This window comes from Triplophysa dalaica, chromosome 23 (genome assembly GCF_015846415.1).
Source record: "Triplophysa dalaica isolate WHDGS20190420 chromosome 23, ASM1584641v1, whole genome shotgun sequence".
Classification (NCBI taxonomy): domain Eukaryota; kingdom Metazoa; phylum Chordata; class Actinopteri; order Cypriniformes; family Nemacheilidae; genus Triplophysa; species Triplophysa dalaica.
Window position 1 is genome coordinate 13,746,884 of NC_079564.1, and position 24,906 is coordinate 13,771,789.

The following is a 24,906-nucleotide window of genomic DNA, read 5'->3' on the forward strand; positions in this document are numbered from 1 at the left end:
ATGTGGACTTTCCATAGAAATACTGTGAGTACCTACCTATTGGCCGTTAATACAGTACGTTCTATATAGTATGAGTGGGAGTAGTATGAATACATTTCGGACATACTGACCCGTATGCTCTTTGACCTATGACGCATTAAAAACATCCTACTCGTGAGCAATAATTTACCATAATTTAGTCACAAGAAATTCATTTATTGGCACTTACATTAGAAACGGAAGTCCGCCTTGAGGTTTTCCGCTATATTTATTAGTTTCCTTTTGAAATTTGACTGTTGCTCAGCTCCCGAGGCATCATGGGATAGATAAGTGTCCATTTGATCCACATTAACAAATCTCGGCGGAAGTAGAAGACCAACCGTTTATTTCTATCCTACTGTTTTTTTGCATATAGTGGGGTTTCGGACATACTTTTCATGACTCATACTCACTCACTATATGGTATGGAAGCAGGCGATTTCGGACACAGCCATAATGATTTTTATACTTATTAAACTGTATATTCTGTCTCCCAACTCTCACCCTACCTCTAAACTTAACATAAAGTCACCACAGGGTAAAAAATTACTGGGTTTACTACCTCTAATTGTCTTTAATGTTGGTTTATGGGTTGTAACCATCTGAAACAAACACATCACTATCACAGTTACACATTTACAACACTTTCAGTAACAAATAAAACGCCAGACAGCAGCATCTAAGCTAACAATCTCTCATGTGCCTCTATAGTGAGAGATGCTGTAAATAATTTCAGAATGTGACAGGAACATGATGGAGCTAAAGATGCTGAAAGTCCTTTGGTCATTAACATAACAGTACACACATAAAAGTCACTATTGTGGACTATTCCCAAAAGAGTGCTTCTGTAACTGTGATAGCCTGCAAATGTGCGTTAATGCTCCCCTGTTCACACAGTACTGTAATATTGAACACCATTAATGTAACAAATTATTCAATATACGTCAATGGCAAATTATAAGGCCAACACTTGGTAAAATTTATGCCTGCATTATCAAGTTCCAACATAATTGTAATCTCTTCAATATGGACGCAAATGTGGTTGTACCCGTATACGGGACTGTGACAAGTGAAAGGACATTAAAAAATGTAACCATGCTCTTTTGTAAAAAGAAACCATAACTCTTCCTACATACATTATTATAACATTGCTGTAATGAAATAAGATAAGATAAAATAAGATAGATAAGATACTGTCACAATAAGATAAGAATTCACATGGCAAATCTTGAAGTAAATCGGCTGTCCCGTACACAGTGACAGCGCCAGGTAAGGCTCCCAAATATATTGCATAAATAAATACAAATATTAATCAAGCTGAATGCTAAAATAATGAATATAATATGCTATACCTCAGACTACGTGCAAATTGCTAAATAAATGCAAGCAGTGACAAAAAACGCCTACCTTGCAAATATTTACATACATGGTTCTTATCAAATCTCTGTGTTCAGTAAACTAGTTCTGATTGTCTGAACTTGTTTTCTTTGGCTTCTTTTTAATTATGTTATCAGTTTTGTCTACACTTCACACACAAGCTAAGTGTTTGCATTCAGCTTCACAAATGAGAGGATGGTGATAAATCCAGCAATAACATCCTAGCAGAATTTGTCTTGGCTGGGTTTAATGCAATGTACTCATCCCTAACATGCACTTGTTTGTAACGTACAGCTGTCCTTTCTCAAGAACTGCCATTTTCACTATGAATGTACCCAGAAGTGTTTTCTGGAAATGCTTTGGTGAGATTTTGGTTTCAGAAAATCACACCTAACATGTAATCTCCTCTTTTGTTATGTTGTGAAAAACTGCGAACCCTGCATGATCTCTTACAACATGAAGAGGATCTTGTTTCACATTTAGGAGCCATTTAATAATACTCTACATTGACCTCATATTAACTACCTGGTGCGTTGAAATTATTTTAAATAATTATATCATTAAAACTAGACACTGACATTACTGACAGCCATTCAAAATAGCTCTTAAACCAAACAAACATTTTTGCAAAAGTTTGAACACAACAGACAGCTTTCTCTACTTTTTACAAACAGCACCACTTCTCCATGACCTCTCTTTTCATTGCAACACCCCTTTACATTCCAATCATTTCCTGATGGATAAATTTAAAGGAACATTTCACCCAAAAATCTAAACGAGAACCAAAAATGCTTTATCAATTACTTGGTTCTGTTGAAAACAGAAGATATTTTGAACAATGTATAAAAGCAAACCGTTCTTAAGCACTTCTGACTACCATTGTATGTTTTCTTACTTTGCTAGTCAATGGTGGCCAAGAAGTGTTTGCTTACAATAATTTATCCATTATCTTTCTCTGTGTTCATTAGAACAAAGGAATTTAAACAGATTTAGAACAACTCAAAGGTGAGTAACTGATGACAGGGTTTTCGTTTTTTGGTGAACTGTCCCTTTAAGTCAGTTCCTATCGAAAATCAGCCATATAACAGGATGGGTTGTGAAATATACCAAAGTTCAATGAGTTCCATGTCCTCTGTGGTTTGATACCATCAGTTCAATGGTTATAAATTGAGTTGCAAGGCAACACGTGTTTCTAATAACTGCACCAGCTTGAGTGCGTATTCAACGACTGCTGCAAGTGACTTGACCTCTTGAGTAAGTCCGTGTAGCTTCTCAGGGCCTGTCCACAAAAACATGGCTATTTTTGAAACTTCGACATGTTCTATGCACTTTGGCTGATCAACCACATGATAACGCAGTAAAAGGTCACTGGAACCTCGTCCTCTTTTGCAGACTCCTGCCAGTGTGACCGTTTTCGGAAACGTGCAGTGTTGGGTGTGACGTAGCTGTGCATGCTTTCATCTCCTTTGTTGTAAGCCTACCGGGACCTGTCATAATGTTTTGACGTTAAGGCTTGTGAATGGCCAACATGGGTTTACAATTAGAGTTATATTGCAATCGCTTGGTTTATCATGCTCTTGACAGGTCTTTATAGAGTGTTTCTGCGTTTTCATGTGGACCTCAGTTTATAAAAATAACGGTGTACGTGTGGACCAGGCCTCATAAAACAAGTTCTCCATGTTCATTCTCATGTCTACATACAGATGGCATCTGGTTTAGACCGGCCAAACCGAAGCTCTGCTTCCTTTCTTTGTTTTCTCTGTCTGAAATATCAGATCTGAGCATCAGTTTGGACACTCAGTACTCATGGGCTGAAACTACACCAGTTGTGCAATGGCCACGCGGTTCAGTGACCTACATTAATGCATATTTTTATGTGACGGATATGGGGGGCAGAACATGATAAAATGTACATTTGATATTACGAGGACGAATGAAAAACAGTAGACAACAAATTTCCTCTTCATACCCAACATGACACTGCTATTATTATTTTATGGGGGAGGCCAATTCGTTACCACGGTTTCCCTGAATTGTAGAATTCAGGGCATGGGAGGAAAGCTTGAGAGAACTGGCGTCAGAGTGTGAGACAGAAGAAAGGCAGTGCCACTCATATGGGAGGGGTGCTGATGTTGTGGGTGTATGCTGGGGGTGGTCTTAATAGTCAGATACTGTGGAAATACAGACATGATATGTGCTTTCATCAATGGGGGGTGGATTGTGGTATGTGTCGGGACGTTTTACATCTTTTTTGGTTAGTTCAAGGCTCTGAGATTCAGATGCACACTATTTGGCTCCGACTGTGATATTGATATTTTACCACGCACTGCCGCAGGTAGGACCCCACTTCTTCATGTCCTTTAATGTAGGATTTTAAAGATGATTTATGGGTAAATTTCAAGATGCTGGAATATATAACAGAAATGCATGAACCTTTGTAGCTGATTCAATACCAGAGAGCAACGTATAGTCAGATAATGTAGACAAAGTCTTCACTGTCAGATTAAAAGCTTAGTCTCCAAAATTGACACTTTGACAGAAATAAATAAAGCCATTTTTTCATTAATAACTAAGACATTGTGTTATAAAGTAGACAAGCTCTTTTTAGTACGTTTTATTGGTTTTACATTTGCAACACCCACAGAGAAACATGAAGGGTGACCAACAGTAATCTTTATGAAAAAATGTACGTTGTTAAAAATGCAAATAAGTGGTTTCAGTCCAACAGTGACTTCTATTGTTTTTAATAGACTGCGGTTTCAAATAATGACTAAATACCCCCTTAACTCTACCCATAAAAAACTCTGTACAATCTGAAATTGTAATTAATAAAGGACTACTTTTATATTTACCTCATTATGTTTGGGCTCACTTACAGCATTAAGACCCAGCAAACACATTTCCTGTAGCTTTCCTGTATCTCAGTGGTAAGAGCAAGGCGCTAACAAGGCCAAGGCCGCGGCTTCGATCCCAGGGGCTTGCACATACTTAGAAACAAAATGTATAGGATAATGCAATGTAAACCACCTACCAAATGCATTAACGTTAATGTAAATGTAAATTACATTCTGATGACATTTTCATTAAGTCATTCTTTGTTCAGTGTGACATTACTTTGACTTTATTTAGTTCAAGTTCAGTTTTACTGTTATCAAGACAAGATGATAGCTGGGTTACAAGACAAAATTAAGACAAGCGGGGAAACTAGTTTTCCAGACAATATAATGCTAGCTATTCTCAAATGGGTCTAAGACCGACTATGCTATAAAGCCAACACTGACAATCCAACACAAGTACAGAGAAACACGAGGAATAAGAAGGGAAAGTAATCAGAGTGAGAATGAGGAACAGCTGGAGAGAGAATGAACCCAGGTGACATGAGGAAGGTGAAAGGGGCTAATTGACTAGATAACAAGAAAGGCGAGATCAAACACGAGGACTTCTGAGCACATGGTGAACTGTCAAACAATGCCTAATGCTCAATGCAGCAATAACAGAGGACAGCACATAAAACAGGGGTGCTAGACCCGGGACCCGACAATGGTAGTCAATGGGCTCCAAGAACGGTACGATAACACAGATTCATTCAAATATCCCTCTCTGTGTTCATCAAATTTATACAGATTTGGAACAACTCGAGGGTTAGTAAGTGATGACAGACTTTGTTTTGTGAACTATATCTTTAAATATGCTATAAATAAGATTAGGATTATTTGAATGGCCTCCTTGTATTATTATTTATGAATAATTTGACCCCAAACTAAACAGTAGCTAAGACACCCCCACACACGTTATCTTCTTGTAAAAAAAACATCAATTCGGCCCAAATAAAGACGAGCTCTACTCTGTAGGATGACTAATATTTGTTGTCCACATCTCCCATTGCGGCAATTTGCATCTTACCGATGACATAGCAAACAGAACACAACAGAAGCTAAGTTGCTGTGTTGAGTTTACACTTGAGCTCAGCTAAACAAAATGTCCGACAGATGTCTGTGTCATTCCATCTGTTCTTAATCCAAACAACCGTTTACTTTAAAAGTCCAGTCAACAGAAATATACAAACTGTCCCAGCAGGAGACAAAAGAAGATAATTGTTTTTTTAGTGGTCACGAATGTGCCGATGAAGTAGATTTCCTGGCCGCGCCTCTCGGAAGTGAATGGTTAGGAGATTGTGTAAATCATTAGCTAGATCACTGAAGACTTTTATAGTGGATAGTATGCCAGATGGTGGTGCTCATGCTACACTTCTGTCCCATAACAGATTCTAGAAGCTTGTTATGCTGTCAGGGCAAGAAGTCATTTAGCAGATGCTTTTCTACAAAGCAACTTATACTACGGTAACAGTTACGGTGCAAGAAGGGCCATATTCTCCTGAATGATGTCATCCCATGTTATCAAACATATCAAGAAAAATGGCATAGGAACACAAGAATAACTTTAAAAGAGATCTGGTCCAGCAATCTCTGTACAGTCAAATTTATAGCCGCCTACTGTTACACTCATTTAAAAAAAGAAAACAGGACTAAATCAAGCGCTGACATGTGCGGAACTGCTTCACCGCAGCAGGCCTGAGGAGCAGAAATGCTTGGATGATATTTCATTATCCTGTTACCCTCGGCAACCTAACGCTGTTCCCCTCTCACAATGAGCTGCACATTCGTAACTGATATGGCTGTGCTTTAACAAAAGTATGTCTGGCCTGTGAAACCAAAAAACACAGATTTGCTTGACATATAAAACAAACAGTCCCGTAGGACCATGATGTAAATGAATGGATATTTGAAGGGTTGGAGAAAGATTTTATTATTATCTATTTTCATTTTTAATTTGTCAAATAATTATTATATTTTTTCAAACTTTTCTGAAAAGTCGTTTTTTATTTCATTGTATTTAATACATTTCAATATTTGTAATGAATTAACTTTCCTTCTATAGACTATGCTGTTAGCGTAGAATGTTAATTTGTAGGTCTTCACATTGTAGTGAAACGATAAGATATTTTATAAAATGCTAAACTTAACCTGAACACTTATTTATGAGGGAATATGCAAAACAATAAAGGAATAAACAAAAATTTAGGAAATTATCATTTTCTATAGCTCTGGTTAAAATAACCATATTTATTAATTTAGGCTTGTGCTTACTCAAGGGGATTTTGTAAGTTGCTGTTAAAGTACTTTTACTGTCTCATCCTCTAAAATCACATCATGTGGGTCGTGACTAATTTAATTCACATTTCATTTCTGTATTTTAAAGATAGGGAATTCTTAAACTGTGCATTTTTTAATCCTGGTTTGTAGTGAATTTTGAGTCTTTGCTATTGCTTCTGTTATACAGAAAAGCTACTATAGTACGCCCTCTTGTGGATGTTTGAGGTAAAACTAACTAAATTTAATCAAATTTATTAAGTTTGAGGAACTGCCAAAAATAAAATCCTAAACTATTCTCATGCTATTCTGGTTGGAGCAGATTTAATTTTCTCACAGAGTCTTTCCACTGCCCTAACTAAAAGGAACCTGTTTATTTAGGTGTTTGCTGATTAGAAATTCTCATGCTGAGCATTTTTCTCTGTACAGCATGTCTGGTACATAACAACCTTCCACCACTATTCTTATGCTCTCAATGTATTCTTTCTTCTTTCTCAGTTAATGCTGGACAGTAGTTGCTAATACACACTCAGTATTCAGTATAGTCAACAATTTCTATCTCAATGCTCACCATAAAAGAAGAGATTGAGAGAAGTTAAAATAAATAAAGATTTATTTTGCTACACTAGACATCTCTTTCCATTGACTTCCATTAATACACGTGCATAAGTTGAAGAAGTTTACTGTAGTAATACAGAGCCTTCCAAAAGTTGAATCAACCATGTGAATTTGTTTAAGGCAAATACTTGTGACCAATGTAGGATTGGTATGTCTCAGAGGAAACACTAATAACAGCAAAATTGCACAATCCTTATTTTTTATAATACAACAAAAAAAACTAAGAATGACAAAAACAGTGCATGCACGTCGGAATGCATGATGTAAATAAAAAACAGTGTCTTGGCATGTATATCTAGTCGCTGACCATATGCGCAGGCCTCTCACATTTAATTTTTACAAATTAAAAGTCTAATGTTTCCACAGAATTTCTGTGATGGTTAGTCACAACCCTATCAGAACAGACTTGTGATCCTTTTTGTTGCAGTCCATCTGTTCAACGTATTATATTTACTACATAAATTTTTCTCTCGCCCATGACCTTTTAGAATGCATTTATTTCAATAAGCTTTTCAGAACTGGAATCCAAAATTGTACACTTCTCTTAATCACAGCCGTGGGACGCCCCTGATAAACACTGTATGCTTGCTTCTAATTGACTCAGGAAGGATTTTAAGGGGTTCCAGGTGGTAAATAGCGTGATTTCAAAAGGTCATATATAAATGCAGAGTAACATTAAGCATCTGTTTTTAATGGCGTCTTGTTTAACAGAAATAGCACGAATGGTGTGGATAGTTTTAATGTGCTCATCTTAACAAGAGGGCGTAGCATGAGCTCTTTCATGCTTGTGCGTCACAGCCGGTGTTTACGGCGTGAGCCTACGGTATTGATGTCTCTTCATCTGGACTGTGTCTGACAGTTTTGTTGCCGTCTTTTATAGGTCCCATTGAGCCCAAGGCTGAAGTTGGTCCCTACATACAAAACCGGGCCCCTGTATGAAAGATCCCTATTTTCTGTCCCAAACTTCTGGAAACTGAGACAAAAATGGAGAACGAGACATCAGGATTGAGTAAAGGCCTCCTTGTGAACTGCAGCATGTCTGGACGATACAACTTTATCTTCAAATTGATCCCTGTGGTCTATGGGTGCAACTTCATCATTGGGATCATTGGGAACAGTATGGTGGTGGCTGTCATCTACCGCTACATGAAGCTAAAGACAGTAGCTAACGTGTTTGTGCTCAACCTTGCTATATCGGATCTAACCTTCCTTATCACTCTGCCAATGTGGGCCACCTTCACGGCCAAAGGATACCACTGGCCCTTCGGCACCTTCTTGTGCAAAGCTAGCGCAGGTCTGGTCATCTTCAACCTCTACACTAGCATCTTCTTCCTTACTGCTCTTAGCATCGACCGATATCTCGCTATCGTACACCCGGTGCGTTCTAGACATCGACGCACCCTCTTCTACGCCAACCTCACCTGCGTGGTAATATGGGTGTTTGCTTTACTTCTCAGCATGCCCACAGCGCTAAGCAGGGATGTGTATGACACGGGGAACTCCATGTTGTGCGGGGTGTTGCACTGCAGCGAAAGAATCCACTTGCTTGTTACCCTTAGCGTGCTAAAGAGCATTCTAGGGTTCTTTGTGCCTTTTCTCATCATCATCACATGCTATTGCCTTATCGGTCGGGCCCTGATGGATTCTAGGGGTATGCTGAGGAAGAGCGTTCGCTCAAGGGAAGACGAGACGTTACGCATGCTAGCTGCCGCCGTGCTAGCGTTCTTTGTTTGCTGGGCTCCTCATCAAGCTTTCCACTTCATGGAGCTGCTTGCCATGCTTGGTGTGGTGGAAAACTGCCAAACACTGGATATTCTTGACACCGCTATGCCCTTCACCATCTGCATTTCGTACTTTAACAGTTGTGTCAACCCCATTCTCTACAGCTTTGTTGGAAAGAACTTCCGCAAGAAGCTACTGAAGCTGCTGGGCTGTGGCTCGGGTCCAGCTAGCGGTCCCCTTAGAATTAATTCAAAGATGAATCTACATTCCAACTGCACCTCTGGACTGCTCAAACCAGCAAGCTCCAAGAAGAATACAACATTTACTGTAGAGACTTAATCAGTGCGAAGCTGAATCCCGTAAGGATGATGTGTTTTAGTAACCATTCCTAAGAGTCCAGTGTGTGAAATTTAGCAGCATCTCGTGGTGAGGTTATGAATCGTAACCAACGGCTCAGTCCACAGCTCACCCCTCCCTTTCAAAACACTACGGTGGCTGACATAGGACAAAGATGTCATCACATTTTCGCTTCTTTGCTGAAGGAGATAACATAGAAACACGTTCTGTAGAGCAGTTTGTCCGTTTGGGCCTGCTGTAGAAACAGCATGGTGGATTCCATGTATGGTGACTCGCGGTGTATTTAGATAGAAATAGCTCATTCAAAGGTCATGAAAACGTTTATACACATCTGAAGACATAGTTATGTTTATCGTATTGCATTTCTGGAACGTCTAGCTTTGACCAGCCTAAGAGTGATGGTTTGACGTTGGTCTAGCTGGTGCACATGTGCCAGTTGCTTAAAGAACTCAAACCTGGTCTTTTAAACCGCGCCAGTTTGTATTATGCAATTATGCAAATGAATGAGAGCCTTCAGCTGTCTGTAAAAGGAAACCAGATGGATTATTATTCAGGTAGCAACTGTATATGTTCATCTAATTTATTAACAACAATATTCGCTTCTAATTCTATTCGTATTCTATCATAACAGTAGTTGACCTGTATGAGAAAACTGACCATGTGAGGGGACAGTTTGCACTGACACTTGTTATAGCTTGCTTATGGACATGCTGAGAATGCAAAGCTTAATCTGACATATTATTTGGAAGATGATGCACAAAATCAATAAAATATGCTTCCATAAACGTGTGTAGACTATGTAGACCGTTTGTTCAGAGTGGGTTTTACATACACTTCTGAATAAGTGATCTGTGAATGTGAGCATGCAATATCCACAGTTTGATTTTTTTGAAAACAGTGCCTTTTTCGTTGAACCAAAAAAATACAATTTTGCTGAAAACAAACAACTTGGAGGTGGTGAAACCATCTGTAGCGTTAGCTTAGGAGGACACTGGCAACACCAAGGTCATAGGTTTGATTTCCAGTCTATGAACATACAGATACTGATAACATGCATTTCAACGTATGCCAGGTACATGAACGTAATCGTAACAGCTGTTGGTGTCTACAGATAGTTAGTCATGAGTGTGTCAGTGATAAACTGTCACAATCTTTTATACACATATGTGCATTATATTTGCATTCCTTTTACAAAAAGATTTTTTGCAGTTAGGACCTTCTTTAACTCAACATTCCATATATACTCTATCTATATTTTTTTGGTTTCGTTTGAGATTTCCTTGCTCTTTGTTGTTTACTAAACCCCACTGTATATGTATATTTTAATTCTGTATTGTTGTTGAACAACCATATAGATTTTAAATACAGTGTAATATTTGTTTGAATTACTGTAACAATGACATCACTCTTAGTTATATTGCCTATTTAGTGAAGTTATATCAGTATTTTCAGACTTTATCTAGTATAAGGAAAATAGTAAATTGATTGCTGTCGTCTAAGATATAATTGGAATATGTCTGTTTAACAGGAAAATAAAAATTCTAAAACTAATTATAACTTGTTTCAAACATGTTGAATACATATATCTTTTTTTTTCAAGTTCATTTTTGTAAGTTTTAGTTTGAGGTCTGACTTTTACTGTTGTTATTTGAACAGTTAATGGAAATAATTTGAACAATAATTTAATACAATCTTAACTGCTGTAAATTAATAATAGTCGAGTTTGTATTTAGGACTTTGTGAGAAACAGGCACTTAAATTAAAGCCATTTTAATAAAGGTATTTAGTTGTCTTTTTCTTTTAGAACATTTAGAAATCATCTTGACCGGTTAATAATTGAAAGAGTTGCATTTGAAGCCCCCATGCCAAAATTACTGTAGCCAAAAATATCTTGTACAGTATTCGGACAGGGAATTATCCATATGGAGGCATTCAGGTTGTTTTGGATTGGGTGCTTCCTGAGGGTCAAGCATTATAAAGTGAGATGTGGCAGGCATATGCTCATCCAGACAATATGAAGGTCCTTTTGCTCCTAGGTTTGGTGGCTGTCGCTTTTTGTGAGCAGACCATATTTGTGGGGTAAATTTTTGAAACATTTTATTTGTTTTATAAGAATGTTTACAGAATGATGGTAAAAGGTTAAAACTGTCACATTTGAACAGAGAGAGGGTCCTCCGTCTGAAGCCTGAAACTTACGAACATGTGTCAATCATCCAGGAATTGGGCCGCAATGTTAAGGTAAATTATAACATACACACAAACAGAGAAATGAATGATTAATTTTCATAACAACTGTGGCCTTGTGTGTTATTTGAAAAAATGTTACTGTTGGCGGATTTCTTGAATTAAGGAACGCTGGGGCTGTTACTCACACTTTATACTCCATTTAATATTTCTTGTCATACAAAGTTTTAAAATGTGTTTTTGTCATAAAACATGTAATGTACTAACATACTATACACTTTTTAGCCAAATTTAAACAATAAATATGATAACAGATTTAATAATATTCTACATTATAAAAACCACTCTATTAGGCAAAATATAAAAACAAACATGCTAGCATTCAACTTTTAAACAAATTAAAACTATCCGTATCACCAGTGACAATTTACCCCAGACCCAATTTTCGGTTTATATTCTTCACAATATTTATATTTTTATGCTCTGCATTTTCGCTAAATATTATTTGAATTAAAGTGATTTTATTGTTCATCAAACAGCGTTTGCAAAAATGTCCTACTGCATTTTAGTTTACAAGCAGTTTAAAGTTATATTCCGAAAAATATTTTTAAGAGGGTTTAGTGTGTTTGAAACCCAAATACAGTCTCTGTTAGAGAACAGACACGTTTTGATCATTTGAACTTTGATGTTATTAGAAGTTTCAGTCTCTATTATCTTAGACTGGTTACTTTGACTGGTTTTCAATAAGACATGATTGTACATCCACTATGACAAACTGCTCCCTATGCAGGTGGATTTCTGGAGACCAGATAGCGCCGACGTTGTGACCGTTGGCATGACTGTTGACGTTCATGTTCCTGCAGCCCAGCTTGCCATGGTCTCCACCATTTTACATCAGAGTGACATGGAAGTTGAGTAAGTCTGTGACTGGAACCCACAATACATTTTAAAAGAGCCGTGGAATTTCATATTCCCAAAAAGACAGTAAGTGGGCAGATGGGGAAGTGCCATACCAAAATATTCACTCTCTTACACAGTTTGTCATCAAACTGACCAAAAATGTACATTATTATGTTCAAAATGCTGACACATGTTTATACAAAAGCCCTAAAAGTTATTATTCTATTTCAAAGTAGTATTGTACAGTCATGGTAAACCAAGCAATAGACAGCGATCTCACAGTCCGGAATCAGGCGACGGCAGGACAGTAAGTGGGGGGATGCAGGGTACAGAGAGTGAATTTCGAGACGGAGTTTATGTGATTTCAATCTTGCATCTCTGTAATAGCCTCAAAACATCTGCAAACGTCATAATATGGTGGAATTTTGCATCTATGGGCCCCCCAGTCAATTTCAGCCATTTCCACCAGTGGGAATCCAATGTAATAAAAAAGCCAGGTTTTATAGGAAAAGCTCACTTTCAAAATAAAAATTGTGATAATTTACTCAGCCACATGTCATCCAATATGTTTATGAATTTGTTTCTGTAGTCGAAACGAAATTAAGGTTTTTGATAAAAACATATAGTGGACTCCAAACGGTTGATGTTCAAAAGTACGGTTTAAATAAATAAACATCTTTTATGACATGGGGGAGAGTAAATTATCATGAAAATGTATTTTGAAAGTGAACTACTCCTTTAATGAATCTTTTTGTAGGGTCCTGATTGAAGATCTTCAGGTTGCTGTTGAGGCTCAGATGAATAACAAGAGGTTCATAAAAAGTCATGACTACATGAAATACAACAACTGGAACACAGTAAGACCTCACTATACAGTAGTTACTCTTAAACATTTCCCTTTCATTTCACTTGTGTAATGTGTTTAAAAAAATCACAGATCAATGACTGGGTCATAAGCATCAGCTCTGCTAACGCTGACCTGATCAGCAGACAGGTGATTGGAAACACATATGAAGGACGTCCCATGCACCTTCTGACGGTAAAATTCTAAGATTATGTTCAATGAAGTATAAATCAACTAAGCATGTTCCAAATAGCGCAGCATTTTTATGATTATATTATGCATTTTGTATTAATGAATTTTCTTACAATAAATAATGCAAATTCTCTATTTTTATTTCATTTGAAAATATACTACATTTAATTTCAACAAGTCTACTAACTATAAACTATCCCTTTAATAAAAGACAAGTATCACTAGAAATGTCTGTCTCTCGTGTGTTTTTGACAATAATGACGACTTAAAAAATTATATATATTCATCCATAGGTTGGAAAGAAGACAGGCTCTGTTAAGCCAGCTGTGTTCATGGACTGTGGCTTTCATGCTAGAGAGTGGATCACTCCTGCTTTCTGCCAGTGGTTTGTACAGGAGGTACATCATCCACTTTCTTTTGTTCTTTTTCTTTCTTTCTAAGGTGATGAACATTAATCCTTTCCCTTCATACTTAGGCTGTGTCCACCTATGGCAGTGATGCCGAGATGACCAACCTTCTGGATAAGATGGACTTCTTTGTTCTACCTGTCTTCAACATTGATGGCTATGAATACACCTGGACCAATGTGCGTTCACATTGTTTGTGTCATCAATAGACATACAGTAAAGGCAAAGATTTTTGATCTGAAAGCTCTTGTTTTGACCTCCAGGACAGGATGTGGAGAAAAACTCGCTCCAGGAACATTGGCAGCAGCTGTTTGGGAACTGATCCCAACAGAAACTTTGATGCCGGATGGTGCAGTGAGTACATGCTATCCATTTCCACCAGCTCAATTGCAGGACGTCACAGTTTTGTCATGACTTTTATCCTTGTCTTTGTTGTATGTCCTTTGCTTTTTAAGCCGTTGGAGCTTCCAGCAGCCCTTGCTCCGACACCTACTGTGGAACCAGCCCAGAGTCTGAGATTGAGTCCAAGAATCTGGCCAACTTCATTCGCACCAACAAGTCCATCATCAAGTCTTACTTGACGGTCCATTCATACTCTCAACTGCTCCTCTTTCCCTATTCCTACAAATATGGCCTGGCCGCTGACCACTCTGAGCTGGTACCAGTGCACACACACACATAAACATACACACACACATTACAATTTAGGGCTGGGCAGTATGACGGTATATGCCATTACCGCCGAATAAATGTCAACCATAAGAGATTTTTCTATGCGGTGTATTCTGCGGAATGTAACTAAATATGCATGGTTAACTTGGCGCTTGCAAGTTAGGCATTATGATGAAAAAACGTGAATTAATCCACCCATAAGAAATAAACTTTTCTTTTGACCTTTCAGTCTGTAGTTTAGTGTTCCGCTTCAGTGCGGCGCAGCCTCTATCACCCACAATGCTTGTGCGTGTAAATAATATGTATCTGCTGGTCGTAGCGGTGCAGTACACCGACTTTTTGCTGGATAAATGTTAATAAGTATGTAGCATACCACAAAAACACAGTACAATACGCCGCCTTTATTGTTTTGGGTAAACTCGTAACCCCGCCCGCAACTGAACACGTATTGCACATGCGCGTGATGTCATCGTTCTCACAAAGTTACGATTTGCAGTTTACATGGAGACCATAACAAAAGGTTAGCGATAACAACGACGTTTATAAAAACGTGCACGTCAGTAGTTTTCTATTGTACTAAGGTCGTGTTTCAAAGGATGAACAGTTCATCCAGTAGTGTGAAATTACGTTTTCTTAGTGTTGTACTTTTTTAACTGGCTTGTTGGGTTCCCTTTAAACTCTTTCTTGAAGTCCTTTCTAAAGCATACCATGAACAGAAAGCATGCAAAGCTAGCAGGTAATGTGACTTGACAAAATTACCAATGCCAGTAATTTCTGTCTCTTTTTGGCAGCTCACCGTGGCTCGGGGAGCTACTTCAGCCCTGACTAGCCTGTACGGAACCAAATACGAATATGGACCTGGAGCTGTCACCATCTGTGAGTAGGATGAATCCAATAGTTACTGTATGCACCGTTACAAAGACAGTGCCAGTCCTAAACAAAATATTGAGTTTTAAATGATTTTATCAACTCTTCTCATTAATACATGAAACAGAAATAGATGCCCCAAAAAAGCTGTATAGGTAAACATGAACTTTCTCATCTTAGACCCTGCTGCCGGTGGTTCTGATGACTGGGCCTATGACTTGGGCATTAAGTATGCCTACACATTCGAGCTGCGTGACACCGGTCGTTACGGCTTCCTGCTCCCCGAATCTCAGATCAAGCCCACCTGTGAGGAGACCATGCTGGCTGTCAAATACATCGCTAGCTATGTGGCTAAAAACCTGTACTGAGAGAAGTGTCTGAGTGAAAGCTCGATAAATAAATGAGTGATGGGTTTGTTATTAGAAAGCACAATATGACTTCTGTGAACTGATTTTCTACACATCTCTAAAAACCTTCAGCAAAAACGAAAATATACTGTAGCATTACCAATATGGATCACATCATTTTGTCATGAAATATTTTCACGTAATACTCAGGTTTCTCTCTCTCAATCGTGCCCCCCAGCACACTGATCCTCCTTAATACTGATTACGTTTTAATGGACTTCTCATCCTCCCTGTTTTTCCAGTGCTACTGAAATGTTCTTCATAATAAAATAACTTCTTGAATATTTAATCTCAAATCAATATTTAGTGTGCAATTATTCACTTATGAGTCAAGCAGCTGTGTAATGAGCAGGATAACGTCAGCCAGTCTTTATCACAAAATAAACCCGACTGGGACTGACTGTACATTAACTCTTACATAATGACTGCTGAGCTGTAAAATTGCATAAAAGCATTTTAGTTCAAATAGAGTAGATATGTACCAGTGCATGTCATTCTAACATGGATAAGTGAGTGAGTGAAGTGAAAGTGACCTATTTAACAGATATGGCATTTAACCCATTCAGAGAGTAGTTAACACACAGCAAGTCGTGAAACACACGAACACCCGGGCAGTGGGCAGCGCCCGGGAGCAAACAGGGGTAAGGTGCCTTGCTCAAGGGTGCACCTTTGTCGTTACCCGCCGGCCCAGAGGATCGAACCGGTCACGAGTCCGACTCTCTAAACATTAGGCCATGACTGTCCATGTGTTTTTTATAAACTTTTTTTATGAATGTGAAAATTCCATTTAGACCAATTTCAGACAATATGCATTCATATTGTTGAATAACTTGGAACTGAAACATTTTTATTTTGTTGTTTTATTTTTGCTTTTTATGGGATATGAACTGAAATGGGTCGTATGTCACGAAAACGTGTTTTTTCTGTGTCTTTGGTGTGTTATAAGTTGCCCATGCATGTTTTAGATTCGTAGAATTGCAAAGATTAAAGTGTCGGCACAAAAGATGCATTCTATCTAAAAGCGAATGCTCACCCAGACCTGCCTGAAACGGCTCGTGTAACCACAACCGCACGATCCACAGCAGTTCGTGGTATGTGTTGACAAAGAACGCCCAAATGTATACGCAGGTAAGATGGGTGTACCTGTCAGTACAATTGCTTTGTAACCTGTTGTTCCGAATATGTTAAGAGATGTTACATGTTCGTCACACGCTTGCAGTATTCGACAAATCACTACGCACTGGGTAACCGGCCAATCATAGCACACCTCGCTTTTCAGAGCATTCACGGTATGTGGAAAATACAGTTTCTCTTAACCTTGAATCGTTTTACACATTGTATTACATCTAAAACAAGCGATAATATTCATTTTAGCAGTGTCATATCCCTGCTTTAAGTATGTGTTTAACTTTTTTATGTATTACTGTTTTAAACTTAAAAATGTATGCTTCATCAATGAATGCTACATCAATCCATCATTAATTCTTATTTGATGATAGATAATTAGCTTTATGTAGCTAGAAAGTATATTAACTTTAAGTCCTAGGGGTGGAGCTAAGACATGAGGAGGAGGCTCAAATAAGAATTGAGATGCACCCATGATATAAGTTGGCCACATAATGCCCCTATTGAAGGAAGCTGAAAAGGAAAGCCATAAACCTATGTTAAATCTAAAATTATGTATGCAATAATGATTTTTATGCGATTTAATATCGTTGTTAATGCTTTCCTGTGTCCCAGTGGTTAGAGCATGGCACTAGCAATGCCAAGGTAATGGGTTCGATTCCAGGGGATTGCGTATAGTCAGAAACAAATGTATAATACAATGCAATGTAAGTTTCTTCCGAGAAAAGCGTTTACCAAATGCATAAATGTAAATAGTTTAATAAAAAACACTCAACTTGCAATACCCATTTTACCCTACAGATGCCGCCATTACTGGCTCAATGAGTTTTTATGTTCATGTCAACTAGGGCTGTGAACACACATAGAATAGTGTAATGCTTATAATGTGTATTGTAATTAAAAGGCAAGCTAGGCCCATCTAGTGGTCTCATCTGAGATTTACCTTTACAAATGGCAATCTGCTGAGTAAGTACACAAGTGGAAAAAGCACATTTCTAGTACTAGGCAAAAAAGCTACACTAAAAACAGAATGGACTACGGTGTGAGGTTTGAATGTGAAGTATTTTTGCTTGGATAACGTTATAAACGTTTATGGTGTCTTGAATTGAGTAGCAGAAGTTTACGTAGCTGAAGTGTTTGTTATAACTGGAGGAACTATAGACATTGTTTTTTTGCTTGGCTTGCAAAAAACACTGTTATGCACCTTTTTTGTTTAATCAAACTCTAGCATGAGGCATGACTTTTTGTCATCTTCATGACTCTATTTTAGCATGAATGAATTCAACTTTTAAATTTATATGTTTGACAGTTCAAATTATAAAAACATGTTGATCTGTGTTGTTCTGTTTCAGACCTGTGCATTTTGCTCTTATATTATTGGAACAATTGTATATTTCAATGACCATTTTTTGTAGGTCATCATGTGCTGCAGTGGATTTGTTTTCGCAGGAGGCTGAGCATGGTTTCCTTTTTGATCCAGATTACTTTAAGAGTGGAGATTTTTTCTAATGAACCCTTTATAAAACTCAATATTTCTATAAACCCAGCAATACATATTCATTGCTGTTCCAGTGAAGAAATGTCACAGAGGGATGGACAAACTATTGGTGTTGATACTGTATATACAGTATATGTTGATTTATAGGATGTTTATGTGTGTGGGTGGATGGATGGATGGATGGATGGATGGATGGATGGATGGATGGATGGATGGGTGTGTGTGATCTGTGTCCAGATTATTCGCTGTCCCTTAGGTTGTGTCATGTTCATATAAGAGCATGTCATGTCTCATTATACTTTAAATATATTTTCTTTTGAAAGGTCATTTGGTCATTGTGGTTTAAATCTGAAATGTGAACTTAGAGAGTTAAAAATGGTAAAGCTTTCTCATTTAATTTAATGCTTTCTGAATCTGTCTTTCTCAAATTGTTCATCACAAAGCTCTTAGCACTCAAGATGAATTTTATAGAAAGAAAGTAAAGTAATTAGGAATTACTACCTTGGATTCACTTTTTCAGCTATCCATTAGGTGGCGCTGTCACAAAAGAAAAAAGATCCCAGGACAGCAGTCTTAAAAAGGTGGTCTTAAAAACAGTAGTCTATTTGTTAAATCTGCTTCACTTCACCTAATTTATAAACATTTTACTCAACCAATTATTTCTGAGAATCAGGTTTAATGTTTTCATGTATTAACACAGAAAGTTATTCTGACACTCTGTGAAAGACACTGCAATGTGAAACCTAGTTTGTCCCCAATGTAACCGTATTGGTAGCAATTTTCAAATTGAAATGCAATACACAAAATGTCAAGCAGTATGTAACATGACAATCCATTTTATGCATTTAAAAATACATTTAAAATAACATATGCAAAATTAAAATGAAATAATACAATTTACAATTGTGAGTTTCTTCACTCGTTTTAATATGCAATTTAAATAGATATTTTAACTCTCTATAAATTGCTAAATTAAAATAAACATTCATTCCTTAGAAAATAGCCTACGTTTAAATAGCCAAGCAAAAAAATCATTAAAATTTTATCTTTACCTAAATGCATTAATATTAAAATGTCGAACATGTTTACACACGTGTAGTGTTGCGAAATTAAATGTGGACCTGAAAATGCATTTCGAGCAGGCCACGCCCCCTCCCCATACAGCGTCATTGCGTAAGTGTCCAACCTTTGTTGGTGTCTCTTATTGGCTGCTTTTTCCTCGTTATTGTGTCGTATGTTTATTTTCTTATAACAGAAAGAATTTGATATTTTGAAGAAAATTTTAAAAAAATGATATTTTGAAGGATTTATGTTTTTGTCCACAAAAGTCATGTCAAACAATAAAAAAAACCTTGATATTAAAATATTGCATTGTATTAGAAGCATTTGAGTCAAACGTTTCCAAACTTGACGGTTCATACTGTAAGCTTTATGTCACATACCACCAGGGGGCGATATGCTTACCACGCGTACCACAGTTTGAAAAAAACATCTCTGTATATTCAGGCTTTAAGTTGATATTCCTACTTTGGGTTAATAAGCTTTCATACAAGGACTTGCATGTCCCTCTTTTCTGTTGCTCTGTGAGAAGCACTTTTATAAGAGCTACAAACAAAAGTGACCAACGATCTGCAGTTTACAGCAGCTGGGGGGATTATCACTGCATGTTTAACACAGCAAGGAGTTGTGATTTTCAGTTACATAATGTTGAAAGTCCAAGCAGAAAGTAAGCATATAACCAGATCTACTATACTGTAAATCATCAACATAAAATAATGATTGCCTGTCATTATAATAGCCAGTCTCACATTGAGGTCTCTGGCCCGAGTCTCCACTTTCCCAGCAGATGTTCTCAATTTAAATCCGTTTTAACAACTAGTCTAACAGACACATGACGTAACTTAACTTCCGCATTTCGCAAAGCAGTGTATCATAACCAGTGTTGGGTAAATTACTCTGAAAAAGTAATTAATTACTAGTTACTAATGGCATATTCAGATTAGATTACTGTACAAATTACTCTCTCCAAAAAGTATTACTTTTAATTTCATATATCGACCTTGATTAGTTAAGTGATTCAAGGAAAGACATGAAACGACTTAAAAATTCGTATTTAACTACATATAGTAGTATTATTAACTGACCAAAGTATTACAAATGTGTGAATTAGACATTGAAGCACGGATTATAAGACTTTGAATTTTGATGTCAATTCCAATATTGCACACACATATATTACACAAAGTATTTAGTAACTGTAAATTACAGAAAAAATCTGTAATCCCTTATTTTGCTTTTTCAAGGGAAAAGTAATTAAATTACAGTAACAAATTACTTCGTAACTAGTTACACCCAACACCGATCATAACATCCGTCTTGCAACAAACAAGTAGAAGACTCAACTACTTATCCTAGCGCCTTCGCAAACACAAAAAGGAAACAAAAAAATTACCTTCATAATCAAACAGGTAATGTTCAACAAATCATGTGTATCCTTTATCTAGCTTTGATCTTGTCGCAAGCAAAAATTTGTCTACAAGATGTTGTACATCTAGCCGTATTTGTGTCAGCTGTGCAAGGCACTTGGTAAAGTTATTTCTGATGCGCTATAGCGGAAGTAACGCTACACTGCTACGCGGCAGAACGGAAGATGTGTGACGTCATGTGAAAAGGGCCTATCAGTTAGGACTGATAGTTATTACTTTTTAAATTTAAATAAGACCAATCTACCTTTTTATGTGACCGACTTAAAGAAGTCATGACTAGCTTTGAAGAAAACAACTGGATGACTAACTTGTAAGACTAGTCTAAGCAGTTTATGAAACTGGCCTCTGGTCTGAGCTTGTCCTTAGCTGATGTCACTGAAAAGAATATTTCGGTAACTCAATAAAAAATCTAATTCATTTGAAAAATAGAAACATGATAAAAATCCTGCAACGGTATACATAAATTGATTCCTCAGAGAAATTCAAAGCACTACTAATCTTTGTCCAGCAGGTGGCACAAGAACACAATCAATCAGCTCAGCTAGTGTTGTTTATGCAGCACAGTTCTCAGATTTCTGGCCAGTTGTGACACAACATATTGACGATTATTCATTCCATCTGCTTAATAGTAGGTTTATGTGACATTATACATCGTGAATTACATTTGCTGGCAAACAGTCCTGAACCGTATCAGTTATTTATTATCATGAGTTATTCTGCCATGACTGACTTTTGAAATGAATAGGTATTTTAGAAAAGTGCATAAGTAACACATAAGGAAGAAGTTCTGCCCTCGAGCAGATACCTATCTATCCGATATTTAAAGTTTTTGGAAAAGAATTGCCCACACAGAGTAGTGTAGCAGCTGATGCAAACTATGGCAAAATTTCTGCCGGTGCTGACCAGTTTCCAAAAAATACTTTTTGATACTAATTGAGTACAGTTTTAAACACCATTACGCAAATTATGACCTGTATACTGTTTATTTAATAATTACTCTAGCATGCCCATTGACTTTTATTTCTGTTTTTGCATTAATAATTGTACAACCCGCCTCTAACTATCCTCCTAAATAAAGACTGGAAATGTTTATAAAATGTAAAAGAGCAGGTTGAAGCTAAGAGGTTTAAAGTACATCCCTAGAAAAAAAAATTGTTACAAACTGTTCAATCAACAATCAACAAAAGTAACCGTATCAAAAAGTTACCAAATTCTTTCCACAGTTATGCACCATCAAAAGTGAGTAAACAACCAGTTTCTTTCAGGCCTATGCTTTTAACACACTCCCCGAATAAGTGAATAAACTGTGGCTAAATAATCTTTACATAAGACTTTGGCTACTTTTGTTGCCCTGTGAAAGTGGCCTTTGGTGTTTTCTGAGGTCGAGCTGTTTATAAACCCTGATCAACTCAACTCTATTTATTCTGACCGCAGTTTACCATTTAAATGACCAGTTCACCTTTATATTCATAAGCAAAGGATCTCTACATGATGCTATAAGGGCAGTTAATTGAAAAGAAATTCCACTAATAACTCAAAGTCAATGTGAGATCAAAATTGACCCGTGACATGTGATGGACTTCTGAAATAAGGAGTTTTTGTATGTTTATAGTGTTCCCAGGTTAAAAAATGTACAGTGACTATTGAACTGTTTACCAAGCAAACTACAAACAAACATTAAAAAAAAAAAAAATCAAATTAATGCCGCAAAACAATATCGCATTTGTGCAAATTGCAATATGCAGATCACAACGGTTTGCAATATTGTATATTAAATATAAAACACAGTATGTATAATCAGAATTTTATGTCGGTTCAGGACGCAGAGAGAGAAGGAGTGGTGGCATAAAAAAGATGGTGAAATGTTGGTTATATAATTAGTTAAAACATTTTTTTATATAATCTAAGATCATTTTACCAATTTTAAGCATTATCAAAAGTTACCACATAATACATTTTTTCTTCAGTTTCATGCAGCTCTGTTGCATATTTCCTTAATATTTTTTAAAAAGCCTCATGAAGTCTGATAAAGTGCATTTTCCAACATTGATATTCCTCTTATTATTGATAGTCACCTCACTTCTAGACCATTATCTTGCTAGCAAATATCAAAAACTGTAAAATCAACGTAGAATGTAAAAAATGGGTCAGAGAGTGTTACAGTCTCAATGATAGCTCAGATTAGCCCAATTATTAAATACACACAAATTGAAGTAGAGGGCACGTGTAAAAACTTTGTGAATGACAGACATTCCAATTCTGCTGAAATCCGCTGAGCTCCGTATAGGCCTGACTCCGGCTGGTTTTCCATCAATAAGCTCCTGCACAGCAACACACTCCTGTTCCAGGATTAGCTCGATCTCTCTTTCTTTATCCACCGACACCCACTCCCCAACTCCCCCCTCTTCGCTCCCCCGGCAGCTCAGGGCAATGACAGCTATTACAGGCCTCATTAGTGTGTTACAGTGGCAGAGAGGTTGAGAGGAGGGGGCCAGAGCCAGCGTCAGCTCCCCAGCTGTCAGGACTAGAGACACGAGGAAGAAAAGCTCACCTCTTCCCAGCACCACTTCATCAGAGCTCCAAATAGTGGGCCAGGCTTCTTCCTGGCTAATGAGAACATGCAGGAGGGTTGATTTCATACATTTTGGACCAGGTGGAGCTGGAAAACATTGCAGAGGCCGCCACAGAGCTGCAAAACATCATTTGGAAATCTCCTGACGAAATTTAAATTGCTTTATTTGTAACTTTCTCTCACCCTCCCTAATGCACTATTTATTTGTCACTACGCTTCACTGTTTAGAGAATGTTTCTGAGTGTTATGTCCAATTTAAATAACGGGGTTTGGATGTGCTTGACGTTTCGGAACAGGCGGAAGTGGCACAAACATTTCATTGTATGTAGGATAATCCTCACTAACTTTACTGTACACACAGCTGTTCCAGTCTAATGAAATCACATTGTACACAGTGCATCTAATTGCCTTCTGTTAACAGCTGACAGACTGCACACAAGCCATTTCCAAACTTATTATGACACCAGCAATTGTTTTATTAAAGGAACATTCAGAATGTAATAGTCAATTAAAGTCCAGTTAATACTTCAAAACTTCCTCAATTGAATACAGTAATATTATTTATTAAACGACTCGTTGGAATGCTTGATTCTGCCAGTCCTGAAATTTCCAGGTTCGTTATTCCCAGAGCCGTTGTGAGAGAGTCACATCAACTCCCAATGGAACAGTTTTTTTCACAGAAATGGCGGTTCATGGAGGCTCTCAATAGTCCCCGGAAGTTACTAGTTTCGCATGGAGCTGCGACTAAACAGACCAACTGAGGAAACTTCTAACCAATTTAAAGACGAAAGCCATTTAATGAATACAAAAATGAAAGAAATAAAGCATTTAAAGAGAAAACATAACTTCTTGGAACTATCTGAATGCTCCGTGAATTACGTGACGCTCCAGCGTTTTGGAGTCCCGTTGGCAGAACTCTTTCACTCGATGGATCTGGTTATTCCTAGATAACAACCTCTCAAAATTTGGTTGACTGTTTTTTTGGACAAATTATAAATAAATATATATTTTAATTACATATATAACATTATATTGAAAAATTATTAAACCAAATTGCCTGTTCGAGACATTTAAACATCTTTTCTTAACTTAAAACCGAAACGTTTTGCATTCGGTAAAAATGAGCAAAAAACAGTTTGGCTGAACATCTGAAACATTCTTGCAGTCTCAAAGTCGTCCTCTGATTGCTTGGATTTCCAGGAGTTGTGCGTGTCGCATTCTTTAATGGTCCTCCAGGAAATTAGCATTGTTGTTGGTTTGTCCAGTGAATAAACATATAGGTACAGGTCACACGACAATGAAAACATAGCAGATGAGGTACAGTATGTCTGGAATGTATTCATACTGCACACACACATACAGAATGTACTGTTTTAACAGCCGATAAGTACAGTAGGTATTTATCTTTATACAGTATGTACTGTCACAGTATGAAGAGAGAATGTTTTGATAGCTTGAGTAAAAGCTACGTATAACTGTCTCCACATATTAAGCCGAGGCAAGAAAGTAT

The 24,906-nt window shown here is 37.3% G+C and overlaps 2 protein-coding genes across 2 annotated transcripts; both read left to right on the forward strand.

Moving 5' to 3' along the window:
• Positions 1-3,595: 3,595 nt before the first annotated feature.
• On the forward strand, positions 3,596-10,779 carry agtr1b (angiotensin II receptor, type 1b). The gene is made up of 2 exons (XM_056738380.1): positions 3,596-3,730; positions 8,044-10,779. Exon 2 carries the CDS (start codon positions 8,148-8,150, stop codon positions 9,222-9,224), a length of 1,077 nt encoding a protein of 358 aa, XP_056594358.1. The 5' UTR covers positions 3,596-3,730; positions 8,044-8,147; the 3' UTR covers positions 9,225-10,779.
• Positions 10,780-11,222: 443 nt separating this feature from the next.
• cpb1 (carboxypeptidase B1 (tissue)) lies at positions 11,223-16,011 on the forward strand. Its single transcript, XM_056738334.1, has 11 exons — positions 11,223-11,321; positions 11,405-11,480; positions 12,217-12,341; positions 13,084-13,183; positions 13,264-13,365; positions 13,656-13,760; positions 13,838-13,948; positions 14,033-14,123; positions 14,225-14,427; positions 15,233-15,317; positions 15,489-16,011. The coding sequence occupies exons 1-11, from the start codon at positions 11,227-11,229 to the stop codon at positions 15,674-15,676; spliced, it is 1,281 nt and encodes a 426-aa protein (XP_056594312.1). The 5' UTR covers positions 11,223-11,226; the 3' UTR covers positions 15,677-16,011.
• The last annotated feature ends 8,895 nt before the right edge of the window (positions 16,012-24,906 follow it).